Raw genomic sequence first — 14,880 nt, 5'->3', positions numbered from 1 at the left:
TCTTTTCCATAGCACTGAGGTTTGGGAAAACAAATGTTTCCTTAATGGACATTGTTTTTAATAACAGCATATTTACAGCCTCCTAGTCTTGGAGAGTCCTTTGACAATCTCTGTGGGTGCCATCTGTTGCGATGGCATCATGCCTTTCTATTAACCGATCAAGGCTTTCTGTAGTAGAGCTTTCCGTGTCTAGTAGCTGTTTGTGCAATCATTTCAGCTTGTTTAATCTCTGCATAAGACCAGTACCTGATGCCCTTAATAGATGCTTTTGAGAAAGCAAAATATGCCTTGTTTTGGGGGTCTCAAATGCCTGCCACAAAAGCCATTGATAATCGTGCTCATGTCAAGCCTCCTACAGATGGCAAGGATCAGGGAAGCAAGCAAGGGATTACACAAACGCTATTAAAGGTTTCTGTAATGCAGGCGTTAGGGGAAAATCTGGAATCTGGAAAACCACAAGCAGCACATCCAAACTTAATTGATTAGTGAGTTCATTAAGACAGAATCTCTTGGAGGGTTGTGTTATGAATTATTTTTTGCCAGCTGGACTGAGTTGCTGTTTGTGAGATAAGCAATTAAGTGGAGTGAGTTGCTGTTTGTGAGATAAGCAACTAACAGACTCCCTTTCTATCTCTCTGTTGTTTATGTCTAACACTCTCTTCATTACACTCCCAGACTCCTCTTACAGTTAGCAAAATGCTAACTAAGTTGATTACTAAGTGAAAGCTTAGTAACCAAACAGTTAAAATCAGCTGTCTCCTATTTATATCATGGTCATCATGTTAATCCTTTAATTTCAACCAAACCAAGTGCAAATATATATTTATGGTCTAAACCAGGGGTCTCCAACCTTGGCAACTTTAAGACTTGTGGACTTCAATTCCCATGGGTGTTGAAGTCCACACATCTTAAAGTTGCCAAGGTTGGAGACCCCTGGTCTAAATCACAATGGGCAGATATGGAAAATGGACAACCATAAAACTAGAAGAAGCTTGGAAATTTCCTGGAAGATAATCAACATGACAAGACCCTTTAAGACAGAAATCTAACTATATCACTGTGTCTGTGTCTGCAAAGCCAAGTGTATTTTTACGTTAGCATTAGGCAAGCTTTAACAATTACGCAAAACACACAGAATTGTGTGACATAATGGTGAAGATGTTGGATGGATTGCTAGCGTTGGGTTGCTCGTCAACCATGGAAGCACATGGGTTGACTTCAAGCCAATCATTCTTTCTTCTCTCAACCTTCCTCCCAAGGTTTGTGTTGGGGGTGAAATTGGAGTTTTGTATATGCCACATAATCTGTTATATTTTAAGAGAAGAACCTAGATAATAGTTGAGAAAAAGCTGTTTACTTCTCTTGACTCTTAACAGGATATTTTGCCATGTCTTGGATAGAACAGGGAAAAGTTTTGTGGGGTTTAATATTTTCAACCACAACATTGCTAAGGCCCATGTGGACAATAATCTGCTCCTTAACTATGTATTCAAGATGGACAGTGATTAATACTTATATGTATTTATATGTTAGGGTGTACATACATATGTAGATGGCTTATCTATAGTCGTGTTATGTATGTGCAAACTATTGAGAGCAGACAACAGAATTTCATTTTTAATGTGTGCCGGAGTGCCCACAAAAAAAAAATAACAATAAAGATGATCTTAAACCTCCTGCTCAAGGAGAAGAACCTGCACCATTTCATTTCAGACAACTAAAGACTTTTGTTCCTTAACTTAAGATGGGCTCCAGTTTGAGTCTGAAAGCGTGGAAGACAAACCTTTTGGTCCCAGTGACCGACCCAGATTGGATCCTGCAACATTATCCTGGGACACGTATATTCGCATTCGTTCATTAAGACTTTTAAGCACAATATTCCCTTTGAAGCCACATGATGTTCAAGATATTCAGCTGTCCTTCAGTGATGGAACATCCACAGCTTCTGAACTAGCCTGTCTCCAGAAGTTGTGGGTGTTCCACCACTGGAGGTTTTCAAGAAGAGCCCGGAGACCCCTTTGTCTGGAAGGATATAGGGTCTCCTGCTTGAGCAGAGGGTTGGACTAGAAGACCTCAAAGGTCCCTTCCAACTCTGTTATTCTGTATGCTACCTTTGTTGTGGCCTGTCGGCTGCCGGCCCCTCCAGCAGCTGAATCAGAGGTGGAGGCGGAGGTGTGGGAGTCAAAGTCAGCATCAGGGCAACCTGAGAGCTTTGAGGGGGAAGAGGGAATGGAGCTGTCAGAAATAGAGGCAGAGGCAGAGTCTGGGCCATCCGTCAGCCCTCAGATGGAGAGTTAACAGAGCCCAGGTCTGGAGGTGGCTGATGAGGAAGAGGAGGAACAGCTGGGTCCAGTGCCTGACACACAGAAGGCAGAGGAGAGGAGAGTAGTGGAAATCTATGGGGTAGTCCTTGGGATGGAAGAACCGGGTCTGGAGGTGGCTGATGAGGAAGAGGAGGAACAGCTGGGTCCAGTGCCTGATGTGTGGATGCGCAGAAGGCAGAGGAGAGGAGAGCAGTGGAAATCTATGGGCTGGTCCTTGGGACGGAAGAACCAGGTCTGGACGTGGCTGATGAGGAAGAGGAGGAACAGCTGGGTCCAGTGCGTGACACACAGAAGGCAGAGGAGAGGAGAGTAGTGGAAATCTATGGGGTAGTCCTTGGGATGGAAGAACCGGGTCTGGAGGTGGCTGATGAGGAAGAGGAGGAACAGCTGGGTCCAGTGCCTGATGTGTGGATGCACAGAAGGCAGAGGAGAGGAGAGCAGTGGAAATCTATGGTCCGGTCCTTGGGATGGAAGAGCCACCGCTGCTAGCAAAGCCCCACCTTAGCCCTGGGGATAAAAGCCAGGGGGCAGAGATGAATAGATGTGGCAAACAACTATTCACCTTCCAGCCGGACAGACTTGTTAGCCTAGAAACGTTTTTGCCGGGGCTGCCAGCTCTCCTAACAAAGCAATCTTTTGAATTCACTTCATGGGGTTTGTTGCGTTTGGGGGGGGGCTGGCTCAGAACGGCCTTCTTCCATGGTTCTTCCAACTCACCTGGATTCTTTTTCTTGCAGGTCTGAATGCAGCAACTGTGAGGTTGGAGACCAGTGTGGTGTCATCATGCACGGGAGTGCTGTCACTTTTTGTGAGCCATACGGGCCAAGAGAACTAGTAAGTCTTGGCCGATCTGACTTGGTTTATGAGGTTTCTCTCTTTGAATATCCCACGCGTAAAAAGCTCGTCCCTCTTACATTCCTCTTTACGCCAACAGTTTCATAGATCTGCTTCCTTTCCTTGGTTCTGAACACATTTGCCTTTTCCTCCCCCCAAATGGTAAAAATTGCCTTTTCCACTTTGCGATAGGAAAGTTTTTCCTTTATATCCTACCGCCTTCTACCTTCTTTGTAAATTTCTTTTAAACACCAAAGAGTCTTCCAAGGGAAAATACAGGCAGTCCTCGACTTACGACCACAATTGAGCCCAGCATTCCTGTCGCTAAGTGAGAAATCTGTTGAGTGAGTTTTGCCCCGTTTTACCACCTTTCTTGCCAGAGTTGTTAAGTGAATCAGTGCCGTTTGTTAAGTTTGATTTATTGATTGATATTTTATTTTTGATTTGGCATTTCTGCGCCTCCCATCTCCCTCAGAGAGGGAGGTTTAAAGAAAGTTTGCTCATTTAACGTTTTCTGAAACCATAATATGGTATTTTTCAACCATGGCAACTTTAAGATGCTTGGACTTCAACTCCCAGAATTCCCCTGCCAGCTATGGATTCTGGGAGTTGAAGTCCACGGATCTTAAAACTGACAAAGTCAAGAAACACTGCAGTGGATTGTACATTGCTAAATTTCTCGATTACATCATCCTGTTTAATGAATGTGTAACTGGTACTGAGCCTCATAATCACAGGCTCCTCCCAGATTTTAGAAGACTACATAAGTACAGGTAGTCCTTGACTTACAGAAGTTCATTTAGTGGCCATTCGAAGCTGCAATGGCACCGAAAAAAGTGACCTATGACTCTTTCTCACACTTATAATCATTGCAGTATCCATCCCTGGGGTCATGTGATTACCTTTTGCAACCTCCTGATCAGTGGTGGGATTCAAACATTTTTACTAGCAGTTCTGTGGGCATGGCTTGGTGGGCGTGGTGTGGCTTGGTGGGCATGACTTAGTGAGCATGGCAGGGGAAGGTTACTGCAAAATCCCACTCCGTCCCCATCCCACTAACCTGCTTCCCAGCTCCATTCTCCTGTGCAGGGTAACCAAAGAAGACCCAGACAATCAGCTGGGACTCAATGGGAGGCAGAGAAGAGATGGGGGCAGGGCCAGTCAGAGGCGGGATTTGCTGGTTCTCCGAACTACTCAAAATTTCCACTACCGGTTCTCCAGAACTGGTCAGAACCTGCTGAAGACCACCTCTGCTCCTGATAAGTCATTGTGGAAACCAGATTCACTTAACAAAGAGTGATTCACTCAGCAACTCTGGCAAGAAAGATCATAAAATGGGGGCAAAACTCACTTAATAACTGTCTCATTTAGCAACAGAAATTTTGGGCTCAATTGTGGTCATGATTCAAGGACTACCTGAACAAGCCAACATTTCACTGAGTTCCCTCAGCATATGGAACAGGCTTTGAGTTAAACCAGGGAAGGGGAACTTTACTGAATATACAAGATTAAGGAACAGTCGTAAAAATACTGGATTTTCCCATCCAAGGTTATTGCAAAACTGAAAATACATTAGTCCAGGCAGTTTTAGTGGCTTGGCTTGACAACTATTTTTAATTCATGGCACTCGGCTGGGAGGGAAGGATCATCGTGCAGTGATTTGCATTCAATATTTAATGTCCTGCTTCTTCTAAATTAAAAGAGCTCAGAAAATGTTGCACCCTAGTTGAGATAGACAATAATTCTTAAACAGGGTCCGTGGCAATGCCAGGATTTGCCTCCTGGCAAAATTTTTGAAGAGTGAAATTATACTGACTCATTTCCTTGCTCGTGTTCTCAATGATCCATGGTTAAATAGTCTCTCCGTAACGTTGGAGAGACCACAAGTTAGCAAATAGTAGCAGAATTTATGTTACATGATGTAATGAACCACATTCCAGATCTGTTAAAGAAAGGTATCAAACACAGCAAGTTCTCTCTGCTTCGGTTAGTTTCATTTTATACGACATTTTAACCTTGTATGGCACCTTTTTTTCCTGCATCGCAATTCCTAAATAAACTCTTCTCTCCTTCAAGTTTTTTTTAATTAAACCTGTTAGCTTAAATCTGCCTTAATGTCACTTCAGATTTATTAAGGTAAAGGTAAAGGTTCCCCTCACATATACGTGCTAGTCGTTTCCGGCTCTAGGGGGTGGTGCTCATCTCCGTTACTAAGCCAAAGAGCCAGCGCTGTCCGAAGACGTCTCCGTGGTCATGTGGCCGGCATGACTAAATGCCGATGGTGCACGGAATGCTGTTCCCTTCCCACCAAAGGGGTCCCTATTTTTCTACTTGCATTTCTTTACATGCTTTCAAACTGCTAGGTTGGCAGAAGCTGGGACAAGTAACGGGAGCTCACTCGGTTACGCAGCGCTAGGGATTCGAACCGCCAAACTGCCGACCTTTCTGATCGACAAGCTCAGCCTCTTAAGCCACTGAGCCACACCTGAAAGTCCAGTTAAACCGTTTTATTGCTAAACACCTATACACAGGAGTCTTTTCAAGTAACAGTCAGCAATTGCTTGGGATTTGATAAATCTCAAAGGAATTCAAGGGATGTTGGACTTAGTTCATTTGTGACTATATAAGGATTCTAGGCTGATCCCTCTTTTGACTCCACCATCAGATTTTGTCACTTCTACAATGAGGCAGCTTAAACTGTTTTTTTTGGGGGGGCGGGGGTCCTTTGAGTCAATATTGACTCCTGGTAATATCCTGCTTCCTAGGGTTGAGAGTGACTGGCTCAGATCACTCAGCTGACTTTATGCCTAAGAAGAGACTAGAATTCACAGTCTCCTGGTTGGGCATGATGTTGAATGTTTCATCAGCAATGTCTCATTGTATGTTCATGATGCAGTCAGGATTCAGATCCGCCGGGATTCTGTTGGCCATAAGATATTATGGGCAAGCCCTTCTTCTCTGGTTGCTGGTCATCACTCTCCATGGTCATTTGGGCATCCTCTCATTTCTGAAGGGTCTTTCTTCCATGGGTTTATTAAATGCATAGGGATGTGCATTTTTAAACACACATCTAACATAACTATGTTGTGCTGCACAAAACAATAATCTCTCAATTGCCGATGCAGAAGTAGCTGAACTCCAACTCCAGACCTTCAGTGAGATGTCCTGCTGTCTGAGATCATGATTTCTAATTCTCCCCCAGCTACGATCAAAGAGAACACTGTTGGGAGTTGGGATAAGAGAAAGATGGAGATAGTGTTCACATGGAATTGAATTGTTTGGAGTAGGAAATCTCATTGAAGCAGGGATGAGTTGGACTTCCAACTATTTTCCACATCCGCAGTTGAGAGCTTCTTGCTTATTGGGAGTTCCGAAAAGGGAAAGATGGAGACAACGATCACCTTCTAAAAGTAATGGTTACTTGCATGGATTCATTCAGTGGTGGGATTCAACCAGTGTAACAACCGGTTCACTGAGCGTGCGCTTCTTGCGTGCACGGTGCATTTGAAAACATCTCAAAAACTTACCTTCTACTGCAGCCCTGGTGAGTAAATTAGCTGAGGCACGGCAGAGCCTATCAGCTGGGTTTCAAACAAAAGAAATAAAGGACAGAACAGCGCAGGGGCAGGTGGGCGGGGCCAACTGATTGCTGGAACTACCAGTTCATCCAAATCGGTCCGTACCAGCTGTATTCCATCCCTGGATTCATTCCTTCATTCCTTTCTTTTAGCCATGTGAGGGTGAGGTTCTTCTGGTGGGCACCTGATTTGTGTCAGGTATGCAAACTTTGGTGGGAGTGAGAATTAAACAAGATTTGTAGCTTAGGAGAGATTAAACAAGATTTGTCGTTTAGGAGAGGTGGATGAGTAAGCAGGAAGACTGGGCACTTCCTGCTTTCCATCCTTGGAAGACCTCCAAAATATATCTCATCCTCGTCCTCTCACCCCAACACCAAAAGACAGAAGACACCATACTTTAGTGAAGGGGAGAAGAACTTCATGAATATAAGGGAGGAATAAGTGTCTAAGGGCCCTAGAGATTGATTTTCTCCAAGCTGCTCAGGGACAGTCGGAGAATTTCTAATCACTTGCTTCTGGCTATAAATTCACTTTCAGGCTGAGTTCCAGGCAGGGCTTTGGAGCGATAAAGAAGTCAATAAGGAATAAGTTATAAATGTCTGAAACTGGAGTTCCTATTCTTTTATAGTTGTATAGATATCAGGGCTACCAACCGTGGCCAACTTTAAGACTTGTGGACTTCTATTCCCAGAATTCCCATGCTGGCTGAGGAATTCTGTCTATAGGATCACAAAGCAACATATGAGTTGATACAGCAAATGAAGATCACAGTTAGATCAGCAATAACTTGGTTAGAGAGAATGCATACACATATTACACTTACTGTCTTCATTAGTAATTAAAGTTATTTCTATATTTTTAAAACTGGTGTGATAAAACTGTAATTGTCAAAAAGTTGAGGAAAGACACAATGCCAGGCCCAAGCCCAAAGATGACCCAGCAAAAGCCAAACGAGTTCAACTATTTGCTCACAGTTGGTAGACAGAATCTTGCCAGACTAAAGCTATGCTCTCCTAATCTACTAAATACTGTATACCCTGAGAGATTCTAGGATATGACTGCCTTGAATTGCTTTGAAGGTTTAACAACAGGATACTGGACTGAAGGATAAAGATTTCAGTTTTATGTTGAGTAGAGGTTTAGCAACAAATTAATATGGTGGATCAATTCAACAATTCTCCCCCCACTTTTTTTTATAGATTACCAATGGCCTTAACACAACGACAGCTTCTGTGCTCCAATTTTCAATAGGTAAGTTTTTATGATGGCTTTAATGAAAAGGCATGAGAATTGCAACTCAAGTTTATTTAAAAGTGTTATTGTGCTTTTGTATTTGTATCTTATCAATTCACTTAATGCTGTAATGTGTCTACTTTTACCTTCCTTTGGACAGTTATCTTTTAAACACTCCTTAGGTATTAATTTTTTTATATGCACTGCATCATATTAATAATTTTTTTAGAAGAAGAAAAAGGCTGACAAAAGTGTTTGTATTTAAAGTATTGAACAACAATGGTACTTCATATATAGTCTTATCCAAAGAATTACAAAACATTTAAGCTGGTTAGACAAAAATGGAAATTCAAATTGCCTATACCAGGGGTTGGCAACCTTAAACACTCAAAGAGCGATTTGGACCTGTTTCCCACAGAAAAGAAAACACCGGGAACCACAAAACCTAGGTGGGCGTGACCAACTCAACGTCTCTCCCACCCAGTCACATGTTCCCCACCACCACGCCTACCCAGGTTTTGTGGCTCCTGATGTTTTCTTTTCTGTGGGAAATGGGTCTCCCTCCCTTCCACTCCCTCTCCCCCCCTCCCCCTCCCTCCCTCTCATTTCTGTTTTTTGTGTTTTCCCTTCTCAGGCCAGGCGAGGAGTGACTGGAAGGGGAAGGGGAGGGGAAGGGGTGGGGACAGCCAGTGGTGGGATCACCCAACAGGGAACCACAGCAGAGGGCCCAAAGAGCCGCATGCAGCTCCAGAGCTTCAGGTTGCTAACACCTGGCCTATACACTACAGCTTTCAAACAATAAAATGCATTTTTACGGATCAAAACAAAAAGGCATGGATGAAAGATAGATGAATTAACTGAATAATAGAGTGGGGACTTTGAGGTCTTCTAGTCTAACTCCGCAGGAGAGCCTATATCATTTCAGACAAGTGGCTTACCAGTCTCTTCTTAAAAGCCGCCTACTTCTGAAAGCAACCCATTGCACTGATCAATTGTTCTGTCAGGAAATTTCTCCTTAGTTCTATAGGTTGCTTGATCAGTTTCCACCCAATGCTTCTTGTCCTGCCCTCAGCTGCTTTGGAGAATAGCTTGACTCCCTCTTCTTTGGGGCAGCCCCTAAGATATTGGAACACTGCTATCATGTCACCCCCTACTCCACCTTTTCATTAAACTAGGCACACTCAATTCCTGGAAATGTTCTTCATTTGTGTTATATTCTGGGCATGGGTGCAATAATTGAGACGAGTCAGTGACTTAGTGAACTTCAACTCTTTATTAAGAATCAGAACAAGAGAGAGCAAACTCTTGGACAGCAGTAGCCCTTTTATAGAGCTAGCTACTGACCTGTTAACCAATGACCTGTGTCCACATGCTTAACTTTTGCCCAATGAAAAGATGTTAACTAATAGCCAATCAGGTTGCTCCGTGATGACCAATCCCAGTTCGCTATTCGTGGGCCAATCCAAAGTGCAGGATTTCAAGCCTGCTTAACATAATGTTAATAAGTTTTATTAAATGGTTTTTGTTAGTTCATAACACCCCTCCCCCATAGGTTCCGTTTGAGGGGTGCGGTAACATATTCGTGTAGATATGCAGGTCGTTTCACCTGCCTGTTTGATTTTTGCAGTTCCACCGGTTTTTGTCTGCAGTCCGATTCCGGTGGAACGCTATTAAGGGTTTCTGGTGCGGCTAGTTCTGTTTCTGCGCGGGGGGACTCGGCGCGGCTCTCGTTGTTGTTATCCCAGTCTCCTAGGCTCGCCTCCAGGTCCCGTGGGCTTGCCTCCCTCGTGCTATCTCTAGGCGGAGACAACACCCCATTCCCTGATTCTTCTTCAGGTTGCGCGTTACGTTTTTTAGGTTGCTTGGTCCCCATGATTATGTCGTCATCTAGTCCATTTTCGGCCTCCTCGATATCTCCTCCCCCCTTAGTTTGTGAATTATGGAAGTCACGGGAGGTGGGTGCCATTCTGGATCGGAGTTGATCTATGTGGCGTTTCCACAATCTCCCGTCATTAGTCTGTAGGCGGTAGGATCTGGGGCCGGTGGGTTGGGTAATAGTTGCAGGGACCCATAACGGGTCGCCGGAAAAGTTTTTTAGCAAACACCAAGTCGCCTACCTTGAATTCGCGGCACTTCCCGCTAGATCCAGGGGGAAGATCCACAGGGTTTTTCTGGTGAATAAGAGGGATGGAGGCGGTCGAGGTGAGAGCGAAGTCTCTGCCCCATTAGCAGTTCGGCAGGTGTTTTATTCATGATGCTGTGTGGGGTGATATGTTGGAGCAGGAGTATTCGGTTGAGCTTGTCGTCGATGTCCCCATAGTCCATTTTATGTAGGGTTTTCTTGACGAACTGTACCATTCGCTCCACCCTTCCGTTAGCCACAGGGTGCGCTGGCGAGGTGAGCGCGTGGCGGATGCCCCGGTCCGCTAGATACTGTTCAAAAGCTAGGGACGTGAACTGGGCCCGTTATCAGAAACTAAAACGTCCTGGTAACCCATGCGTTGCGAATAATTTATTCAGTTTATTAATGACTGAGTCTGTAGTGGTTGTCTTCATCTTTTGGATTTCCAGCCAGTTTGAATAGGCGTCAACTGTTAATAAAAATGTGTGTCCTTTGGTGGGTCCCGCAAAATCAACGTGGATACGGGACCACGGACCTCGAGGGGTTTCCCATTCGGTTGGGGCGTTGCTAACGTCCTGGCACTTCTGGCACGTGGTTACCCAGGCTGCAATCTGTTTATCAATACCCTGCCACCATGCGTAGCTTCGTGCGAGCGCCTTCATGCGCACGATGCCCGGATGTCCCTCGTGTAATACTTTCAAAACAGTCTGTTGTAGCCTCTCTGGGACGACTACTCTATCCCCCAGAGAACGCAACCTCTCTGGGAGAAAAGTTCTGTCTGCCGATTCTTAAATGGTGCGAAATCGTCGTGATTTGGTTGGCTGGCCATCCTCGTTCGACCCAGCTGAGGACTCGTGCTAGGACAGGATCCCGTTTTGTCTCGATCGCGATGTCTCTCGCTGTTAGTGGTGGTGAGTGCAGCATCTCAATTTGTAGTGTCGTGAGGGTCGGAGCTGGGTCGTCGACAGCTTCTGGAAGTGGAGAACGACTCAATGCATCAGCGTGGGGAATGGCTTTCCCCGGGCGATGTTGCAACACGTAATTGTAGGCAGCTAGGAACTCAGACCATTGAGTCATTCTTGGTGATAATATATAGGGGGTTGGTAATGGTTTGGTGTGCTTCTTCCCGTCTCAAGGAAGAGGCAGGTGCTTTATTTCTGTAGGAGTGGTTGTTCCATTGGTGGTTCGGGTGGTTCCGATTCGCGGTTTCGAATCCTGAAGACTGGCTGCAATTATTCTCCCTGCGCTTGGGACTGGACCCTCGCTTGCTTCTGCAGACCTTTGCAATGTGGCCTCTTTTTCCACAGGAACGGCAGAGTGCGTCGAGGAATTTGCACTCCGATCGTGGGTGGTTTGCCCCACAACCCGCGCATTGTCGTGGGAATCGTCAGGTTTGTTGGTCTCGTTCGGACCGGAGTCGGTTGACCTCTTCCTCATCACTTTCTGATGGGGATTCCAGGTCTTCATGATGCGCCGTTGTTGAGTGCCTCTCGGGGCGAGGCGAGGTGTCATTTGCGAGTTGACGGAGCGGTGCGTTGTTGCGGCGCATTCGAGCAGCCGACTTCCTGGTTGCTTCTGCTGCAGTAGCATCTGCAATGGCATCGGCAAGATCGATGTCCCCTTTGGCCATGATCTTGCTTTGCACCGTCTGGTCATCTAATCCCAGAACTATGCGGTCTCGCAAAGCTTCTTCGAGGTTGGAAAACCCACAGAGGCCTCCCAAATTCCGGAGATCAGCGATGTAGTCTGCAAGACTTTCGCTCTTCCGTTGGTCCCTCTGGTAAAATTCATGTCTTCGAACAAGTGCGGGCACCGCGGGTGCATAGTGGGCCTTTAGGAGGGGAGCGAGGGCGTCCCAGTCCACTGATTTTACTTCAGCCAGTTTTGCGAGTGATTTTGCCATTTTAAACACGGCCGGCCCGCAATGGGTCAGGAATATTGCTCGTTTCTTGCCAGTTGTTGCGTCCTTTAAGTTATTGGTCTCCAAAAACATTTGGAACCAATCCATATATGAGTCCCAGTCTTCGTTTGCCGGGTCGAATGGAGCGGGTGGTATAGCACCGCTGGCCATGTTGCCTTCGTTGGTGCGTGTTCAGCCACGTGCTCTGCTTGGCGCTCTTTAGTGTTCAATCAGCTCTATCGTCTCTTGCATCCCATCCTCGTCGCCAGTGTTATATTCTGGGCATGGGTGCAATAATTGAGACGAGTCAGTGACTTAGTGAACTTCAACTCTTTATTAAGAATCAGAACAAGAGAGAGCAAACTCTTGGACAGCAGTAGCCCTTTTATAGAGCTAGCTACTGACCTGTTAACCAATGACCTGTGTCCACATGCTTAACTTTTGCCCAATGAAAAGATGTTAACTAATAGCCAATCAGGTTGCTCCGTGATGACCAATCCCAGTTCGCTATTCGTGGGCCAATCCAAAGTGCAGGATTTCAAGCCTGCTTAACATAATGTTAATAAGTTTTATTAAATGGTTTTTGTTAGTTCATAACAATTTGTTTCCATCCTTTGTGTTACTGGTTTCCGGTCTTGGAGAACAAGCAGTATTCATTTCATTTCTCCTCCTTTCTGTCTTCAAATCATTGGTCTTTAGTTTAAAACAACATACAAATGAGTTTTCCAATGAACAATTAATATTGTGAATTAACATGCATGCAAAATAGAACCATTGTAGGAATGGTCATGTTTGGTGAACTGCCACTATATAATGAGCACCGTGTTTCAGTTGGAGATACCAATTTATTTCTAAAAAGATGGATTTGTGCCCAAATTAAAAACATACCTTTAACTGAATCAATTATAATTGTCAATCTATAAGTAGAGAATGTTGATATTTTGTTTACTGGAGATTTGAGTTTTTATTCCATTTTACCCTCTGTTCTTTCTTTGGGATATCCAAATAGTACTGTATATTGTATAAGGGCCTTCTCAGTGGTGGCCTCTCCTTTATGGAACATATTCAACCGGAGACATAGTTGGCCCTTATCTTGTTGCTTTTTGGAAGACCCTAAAAATTTGGTTTTATCAGCAGGTCTGGGGACTATGAATGGAGTTCAACTGGCTGGTTTATTTGTGTTTTATTGCTATGGGAGGAGGTGAAGGGTTTTTTAAAATGTGTTTTATTATAGGGTGGATTTTTTAAAAATGTTGTTAAATCACCTAGAATCACATCCATGTGAGTTATATAAATTTGCTTAATAAATAAAATATTCAAATAACCATGTATAATTTGCTATTATAATTTTAACATTTTTAATCAAGATGTTAAACCCACTCGATGTCAGGGGTGTTCATAGCATACTTTTTCTGTTTTACTTTAACTTTTTCTAACCATGTAGCTCTGAAATGCAACCATTTTATTCTCAAATTATATAGACCAGCGATCCCCAATCTTTCCGACACCAAGGACCAGTTTGGTGGTAGCCAATTTTTCCACAGACTGGTGGGGAAGATGGTTTTGCGTGGAACCTCAATCCCTGTGCGTGCACAGATGAAGCTTTCCTTGCATGGCCCAGTTCCTAACAGGCCACAGACTTGTACCAGTCCATAGCCTCAGGTCTACTGACCCAGCTCACAAATATGACAAACCCTCTGTAGGCAAACAACATTCCTTTATTAGGAGCACCAGCAGCCCCGGCAAAAAGTCTCTCTCTCACTGCAGGCTAACAACTTTGTCCAGCAGGGAGATGAGTAGTTGTCTGCCACATCTATTCATCTCCGTCCCCTGCCATTTATCCCCAGAGTCACAGGGGGCATCACTAGCAGCTGTGGCTATTCCGTCCCAAGAACCAGCCCATAGATTTCCACTGCTCTCTCCTCTCCTCTGCCTTCTGCGCATTCGTGAGTCAGGCACTGGACCCAGCTGTTCCTCCTCTTCCTCATCAGCCACCTCCAGACCTGGGGAATGTTGACTCCTCATCTGAGGGCTGACGGATGGCCCAGGCTCCGCCTCTGTCTTTCTCTCTCTCTGCCAGCTCCATTCCCTCTTCCCCCTCAGAGCTCTCAGGTTGCCCTGATGCTGAACCCACACTGCCTCTTCCTCCTCTGATTCTGCCGGAGGGGCCGACGACCAACAGGCCATAACATCAGGGTTGGGGACCCCTGGTAACTAGTTAAATCATATGTGAACTCTTCCAGATTTGTGACAGAGTAAGCAATTTTAAAAAAAAAAACTAAGTGGATCATCAACACACAGAAAAAAACAACCCTGTTTTTGAGGAAATGAGGTGCCTGTCTGTGGGAAATTAACATTTGACTGTAGAGATAACTCAAGAATGAAGAAGCAATGTGGACGCGGAATTCTAGAAATGTACTTGTAAATTAAATTCTCATTTTTTTAGCAACCAATTATCTCAGCTGAGTGTTTCTCAGTGGGATTGTGATTCTTTCAGTGGAGAAATTTATTGGAAATGAATACGATTAGATTAACCCCCTACTTTGAATTAAAATGTAAAATTCAGAAGGTCTCAGAAATGTATTTTACGATTTTGTTTTACTTTGATTTGTTTTATTAGTATTTTTAAAATAGGGTCTCAGATAAATAATAGCAGTGGCCTTTTAGCTGAGTTCTTACCTTCGTAGTGAATTCTACTGCAATTTTTTCTTGTTTCCATAATACCTAGCTGACAACAGCGATCTAACTGGTTTTTTTCATTTTTATTATTTTTTGTTTAGTTATTATTTTTTTTGCACAGTCAGTACTTCTGAACAGTCTTATAAAATTTCTACTCAAGCTGAGCATCCGCAGAAATAACTTCCATCAAAACCTATAGCCCTGGAGTTA

General features: G+C 44.4%; 1 protein-coding gene across 5 annotated transcripts in view; it reads left to right on the top strand.

Annotated features, from left to right (window-relative positions):
- The window catches only part of RELN (reelin), a 371,671-nt gene that overhangs the window by 145,383 nt on the left and 211,408 nt on the right, over positions 1-14,880 (top strand). For all 5 annotated transcript variants that reach the window (XM_087967748.1, XM_087967745.1, XM_087967746.1 and 2 more), the window contains exons 7-8: positions 3,062-3,158; positions 7,936-7,987. In XM_087967748.1, the coding sequence (XP_087823874.1) occupies positions 3,062-3,158; positions 7,936-7,987 (149 nt within the window). The remainder of the gene's footprint in view (positions 1-3,061; positions 3,159-7,935; positions 7,988-14,880) is intronic.

This window comes from Notechis scutatus, chromosome 6 (assembly GCF_049901735.1).
Source record: "Notechis scutatus isolate UNSWTSFEM ecotype Mainland chromosome 6, rNotScu1.2, whole genome shotgun sequence".
NCBI classification, from domain to species: domain Eukaryota; kingdom Metazoa; phylum Chordata; class Lepidosauria; order Squamata; family Elapidae; genus Notechis; species Notechis scutatus.
Note: the sequence above shows the minus strand (reverse complement) of the source record. Positions and strands in the feature narration are given on the sequence as shown.